Here is a 6,497-nt window from a genome sequence, read left to right as displayed (position 1 = left end):
ATGCTAGTGCTTGCTGTAGCTCCACCTCATACCTTTACCTACCCATAAGCTTAAATAGTCTTGATCGCGAGGGTGTGAGATTGCTGAGTCCCCGTGACTCACAGATTACTTTCAAAACCAGATGCAGGTGTCGATGATACCATTCCAGGAGATACGACTGAGCTCAAGTGGGAGTTCGATGAGGACTCACGACGATACTACGTTTTCGTTCTAGACGATCAGTAGTGGAGCCCAGTTGGGGCGATCGGGGATCTTTTGCATTAGGGGTAGTCTTTTTTTATTTTGGTTCCGTAGTCAGGCCTTGATTGTATCGGGTTGATGTAATGTTTTATTCATGTATTGTGTGAAGTGGCGATTGTAAGTCAACACTGTACCTTTTTCTTATTCAGTACATGGGATGTGTAAAGATTACCCCTCTTGCGACATGCCTACAATGCGGTTATACCTCTAAGTCGTGCTCCGACACGTGGGAGATATAGCCGCATCGTGGGTGTTACAGCAGACCCCCTTTGTATTCACGTTGGACTTTTTCTTATTCTTTTGGGCTTGGTCTACAAAATCTATTGCACTGCATATGGGCTGGGCTGGCTACAAGAACTGCTTCACACAGATGGACAGGCCGACAGGGGAGTCGGATCCTCTTTGCAGCAGGCAAGTCTGGTAGCTACAGTGCCTTTTATTTAAAGACATTATAACTAAGCACTTTTCCAGCCATCTTAGACCATTAGCATTCACAACCATTGGATCTTCAGTTTTAGAGAGTTTTGGCCGTCCGATTTCTTCTCCTTGTCTAATATACAGCGTCGGGTCGCTTCGTTCGCTTTTTCGGTCCCTTCGTTCGCTACGTCAAGCCGTATGTATGCTGGGTCGCTACTCCGGTAACATTTTTGAGCGTCTGATGTGAAATTGGGCCTAATGGGCTTCTACCGTTCTCAGATTCTAACATTTTTTTTTCACTGGTCACTCGTCGATTCGGCACCACTCGCCGGTGATTGGGGGAGTGATTCACCGTTCCTATACCTGACTGGTGAGCGACCTTAGCCTCGCCATTGTTGAACAGACGCCATGGAAACGTCGTTATGTGGAGAGGAACCAAATGAAAGTTCACGCATCTCACAGAAACATAATAACCTCTCTTTTCTTTTGGCAAACGTCCTAAATTCCTTACAATCTGACATTTTGTTCCAGCAACACATAAATACAAATTTTCCAAATATTTTCTTTTTCAATAACTAACATTAACAATACTACTGCTCCAATAAGTTGTATCAAATACCAACAATCAAGTGTCAAAATTGACGGGTGCGGCAACGGGCGCCTTCAATGATCTAGTTTAGTATAAAAAATTAAACGAGGAAGGGAAGTCAGGAAGCGCACACTGTTCCACAAACCACTATATACTTACTACTGTATGTAAATCACTGCGCAAATTACTGTTCATAAACAACTGTGTTAGATCAGATTTTGTAGAAATCTGACGATAGGAAGTCAGGATACTGTAGCTTACCTGACCTCCCTTCCAAAGTCAGAGGATTTGAATCCGTCGAGGGCGGGAGAGGGGGGGGGGGGCGAAACACCTCACGCATACGGGTGATTAGCGGAAAACCTCATTGCTATTAAGCGAAAACTGCATCCCTTCACTTACATTGTAATCCATGTAAATTGTGACTGCTGGCAATATATTCGGCGTTGATGATTTCGTAATCAATGGGAACGTTTTCTTTCACTGAATGCACATCGCCGAAAATTCTGAAATAAATCCAGGATAAATACGAGCATCGGAATTTAAACTCTGATGGGCTGAGGATACAATTGTCTACCTAACCATCCAACCACATGTTGGTTCGCGGCGGGCGAATATTTGAGGTATAGGGTGGGATGGATGGATGCCTGGCTTCCGGACAGAATTTTGTACAAATACTGTGTCCATTTATGGGTTGGCGTTGCAGATGCCCTTAGCCAGGATCACGAAGAAATCCACTCCTGAGTCGTGACGTCCATTTTCACCAAGTGGAACAAAAGTAAACATGAATAGACATCCATGATGTGCATGTCAGTTGCCAAAACAAAAACCATCTTTGCCGGATGAAGAAAAAGCAAACCGGAACTGGAAACAGAAAAGGCACAGAAGGAGGTTCAGTGACACCTTTCCCAGCAGCTGCCTCTTTGAACTACTGCTACTACACCAAGTAGAAGTACAAAATACATGAGTGATTTTGCTCACAAGTGGGGCTTGTACCATTTTGGTTTTGGTTTTTGAGCTGCGGGCTTGTCATCTTCACTCCGTATACCACATTTGTGAGCAGAAGACTGCGAGGGGTCTTTATAAGTACAAATCACTGAGGTTTCTCCTCACACTAATTGAACCGATTGCTAAGGTTTATCCTGGCTGATTAAACTAATCAGAAAGGTTTATACTCACTCTAACTAAACTAATCACAAAGGTCAATTGGCCAGGATCATTGACTCCAAAGGAAATTCATTCTTGACGTCCATTTTCACCAAGTGGAACAAAAGTGAACATGAATTGAAACCCATGATGTGCATGCCAATAGCCAAAACAAAAATCATCTTTGGCCGGACGAAGAAAAGGCAAACCAGAATTGAAAACAAGAAAGGCAGAGGAGGTTCAGGAACACCTTTCCCTCATATCACTTTACAACACTGAAAGAAAGAAACAAAACAAAGCTGGTCCGATTCCTATTCCGAGATTCCCCTCTATCCAACCAGCAAATATAGAATCATCCAATCCAATAATTCCATCGAGCCACGGCGACTTGCAACTAGTATAATAAGCAAACACAGATAAAATAAATGGAAGATGCCCCTGGCAAGATGGGGGACGGCCATATCATCATGTGATGAGCTACATGTACAGATGAAATTTCCAACGGAATTTCGTTTGCAGCAGTTGGAGAGGCAATGGCAGAATGGATATCGTGTCTATATTCGACCAATCTTGCGGTACAAAATCCTTTTTGTGCACACAGCTTTTGCTACTATTACAAGGCCGTAACAGGAAGTAGCAACGAACATCACAGATTCACAGGAGAGGGAAAGGGAACCTTAACTGGAGCAGCAGCAGCAGCAACAATGGATGATTTGATGAGGGAGGACGATGGTGGACGAGAAGAATACCCAAAATGGTCAGGGAGAACCTTCCAAGATTCCCCCGGCAGCCCAGTTCCATCGATCCTGACCAGTGCTGGATTTGGAAGCGCGGTGGTGCAAGAAGTGGATCGAGATCCGTGTTGGGAGGTCGCGGCGGTCACGATGACGGCGGGGCGGCGAGCGGCTGCGGCTGCGGCAAGGCGACGAAGGGGTGCTGCAGCAGCTGCGCGGCGGAGAGGCGGTTGGCGGGGTTCTTCTGCAGGCAGCAGGCGATGAAGCCCCGGAACTCGGGCGAGGCAGTGGCGGGGGACGGCTCGGGCGGGTCGGAGTAGCAGATGGCGACCATGAGCGCGGCCCAGTCGCCCTGGCGGCCGAGGTTCTCGCCGAAGGGGAACCTGCCGAGGTAGAACTCGAGGATGCTGAGGCCGAAGCTCCAGATGTCGCCGGCGTAGCCGTCGTAGGCGCCGTCGTTGATGTCGGTGTTGATGCGCTCGGGGCTCATGTAGGCGATGGTGCCGACGGAGGAGTTGCAGGGGTCCATGGTCTGGTTCAGGATGCGGCCCACCCCGAAGTCGGCGATCTTGACGCGGCGCGCCGAGTCGATGAGCAGGTTGGAGGGCTTGATGTCGCGGTGCACGATGTGGCGGCGGTGGAGGTACGCGATGCCGGAGAGCACCTGGCGCGCCACGTGCGCCAGGAAGGGCTCGTCGGCGATGCGGCGGCCGTCGAGGGAGCCGCCGTCCATGTACTCGAGCAGGATCTGCAGCTCGCCGCCGCGCTCGTACATGCCGTGGCAGCGCACGACGGCCGGGTGCTCGGCGGTGCGCAGGATGGCGATCTCCCGCGCGATCTGGCGCCGCACCGCGTCGTCGTGGTTCCCGTAGAGCACCTTGAGCGCGTAGCAGCGGCCCGTGGCGCGGTGCCGCACCATCCACACGGTGCCGCCCGCGCCGCTGCCGACCCGGCGCACGCGCTCCAGCTCGTGGAGCGGGGGCGGGGGCGGGGCGGCCGCGGGCGGCGCCACGAGCGGCTGGGCGGGGCCGGCGCCGGTGGGGGGAGCGGCGGTCGGGGGCGGGAGCGGGAGCGGGACGGCGAGCGAGGAGGAGACGTCCGGGCGCTGCGGCATCGGGAGGGTGAGATCCGGGCGGCGGCGCGGGCGGCCCGGCGTGCCCGGCTGGGCCGGGAGGCTGCCGCCGGCCGGACGCATGGCTCCCGAGTGGGGACTGCTGCTGGTGCCGGGTAGCGGGGATTTGTCTGGTTGCGCGCGCCGTCTGTTTGATGGGGGGTCGGGTTTGTTGGGGGAGGCGACCTGTCCTGTACCGAGGGTGGGAGTGGGAGAGGACAGCAAGCCGGAAGCGTGCTGCGCGCGTCGGACGGAAGGGCCGCCGCTGCTTCTTGGGCTCGGAGAAAAAGCGGGGAAAATGTCACTGTCTCTCGCGCCAGGTTAGATCACGTCCCTTTCCGTCCAGAAGGGAAAAAAGCTCACGTTTCTACCTGCAGCGAGCGCCATGGCGTCTCGGACCTAAGAAAAGGACCTCCGTGTGGCATTGTTGGGCTTTGAGTGACTTTTTATGATGATTGTCCTCTTAAAAATATCGCGTCGTTGAATTATGGTTGGCGGTACAGTCACTTTGATCTCAAACTGTCCAGAGACCCATGTGTTCGGTACTGATAGTGTGCTCGTCGCCAAATCTGGCACACATGGACATGAAGGATGGATTATCGGGCGGATGTCCTACATTTCATTTGTGGTGACGGGTGCACAAACCCTCAGTAATCGTGCGACGATTCAATAGACTCCCTCTTCGATGTTTTACCCTTTATTGTTCAACAAATCATACGAATTCCCCTCCTCCTCTAAGATTGTAAAACTACGAGAGCAGAAGGAAGGGACAAGCGCCGGGCAATTTGACCCAGTGGAGGCGATCGACTGCTCGAGCACCGCAATGAACCTTTTCATAACACGCTAGTCACGTCACGGTAAAGTCCAAGCTCTCAATGCAGGACCTATGTTGCATCGCTGGAATTTCTTGAGATTATGAGTAACTTTTATATTTTACCCTTATAATTATCACTGACTTTTGGTGGACGCTACAATCACCATGGTCCTCAAGCTCTCAATGCAACTATTTTGGCCCCCTAAACTCTTGGAAGTGCTAAACTTTGGTCGAGATCATGGTTTGTGACCAAATCTTGCACACGTGAATATGAACAATGAATTGCCCACCACTGGTCTACGGCAACAAGTATGATCAATTAGTGGCAAAGACGTCTGAGAGATGAAACATTTGGGAATAGTTTGATGACGTAATGTAGGGAATATAGCTTCATGTAGCCGAAGTGAGGGATTTTGGGGCCGGCAGAGAAGGATGGTTTGGGTACTTGAAGACTAGAGTTACCGAGAGCATCTACAACTAGGCTCCCCAAATTGACCAGACGGATGCAGGACCACTGATCGGATAGCAGAGAGAAGAAAAAGTTGACCCAACCAGACCATTGAAAGCCTCCTTAAATATTTGGGTTGCCCGGCACTCCTTATATATGAGAGAGTAAAATGCATGATAAGTCCTAAAACTATTGGTGGTGTATCAGTTTAGTCCTATAACATTAAAACTGCGGTTTTAAGTCCTAAAACTGTTGAAGGTGTGTCAGTTTAGTCCTAGGACTTCAAAACTACAATTTTAGGTCCCAATACTACGTAAGTTTGTTCCTCTCACGTCCTAAGCTTGCATGGCCAGCATGTTGGGGATCGTAGCAGAAATTTAAAATTTTCTACGCATCACCAAGATCAATCTATGGAGTAATCTAGCAACGAAGGGAAGGAGAGTGCATCTACATACCCTTGTAGATCGCTAAGCGGAAGCGTTGCAAGAACGCGGATGAAGGAGTCGTACTCGTAGCGATTCGGATCGCGGTTGATTCCGATCTAAGCGCCGAATCACGGCGCCTTCGCGTTCAACACACGTGCAGCCCGGTGACGTCTCCTACACCTTGATCCAGCAAGGGGAGAAGGAGAGGTTGGGGAAGACTCCATCCAGCAGCAGCACGACGGCGTAGTGGTGAAGGAGGAGCGTGGCAATCCTGCAGGGCTTCGCCAAGCACCGCGGAAGAGGAGGAGGACTTGGGAAAGGGGGAGGGCTGCGCCAGAACTTGGGTGCGGCTGTCCTCCCACCCCCCACATATATATAGGGGCAAGGGAGAGGGGGGCGGCCCCCTCAGATCCAATCTGAGGAGGGGGCGGCGGCCAGGGGGGTTGCCTTGCCCCCCAAGGCAAGGGGGGCGCCCCCCCTTTAGGGTTCCCCCAAACCCTAGGCGCATGGGCCCTAGGGGGGAGGCGCCCAGCCCACTAAGGGGCTAGTCCCTCTCCACACACAGCCCATAGGGCC

General features: G+C 51.6%; 1 protein-coding gene across 1 annotated transcript; it reads right to left on the bottom strand.

Moving 5' to 3' along the window:
* Positions 1 to 2,811: 2,811 nt before the first annotated feature.
* On the bottom strand, positions 2,812 to 4,406 carry LOC123150605 (mitogen-activated protein kinase kinase 5). Its single transcript, XM_044570443.1, has one exon. It carries the CDS (start codon positions 4,316 to 4,318, stop codon positions 3,269 to 3,271), a length of 1,050 nt encoding a protein of 349 aa, XP_044426378.1. The 5' UTR covers positions 4,319 to 4,406; the 3' UTR covers positions 2,812 to 3,268.
* Positions 4,407 to 6,497: the final 2,091 nt, after the last annotated feature.

Source organism: Triticum aestivum, chromosome 7A, assembly GCF_018294505.1.
Source record: "Triticum aestivum cultivar Chinese Spring chromosome 7A, IWGSC CS RefSeq v2.1, whole genome shotgun sequence".
NCBI lineage: Eukaryota > Viridiplantae > Streptophyta > Magnoliopsida > Poales > Poaceae > Triticum > Triticum aestivum.
The sequence above is the reverse complement of the archived record's forward strand: the minus strand, read 5'-3'. Positions and strand labels throughout refer to the sequence as shown.

Coding starts and splice junctions, on each gene's coding strand:
- LOC123150605 (XM_044570443.1), bottom strand. CDS start 4,318: ATGCGTCCGGCCGGCGGCAGCCTCCCGGCCCAGCCGGGCACGCCGGGC.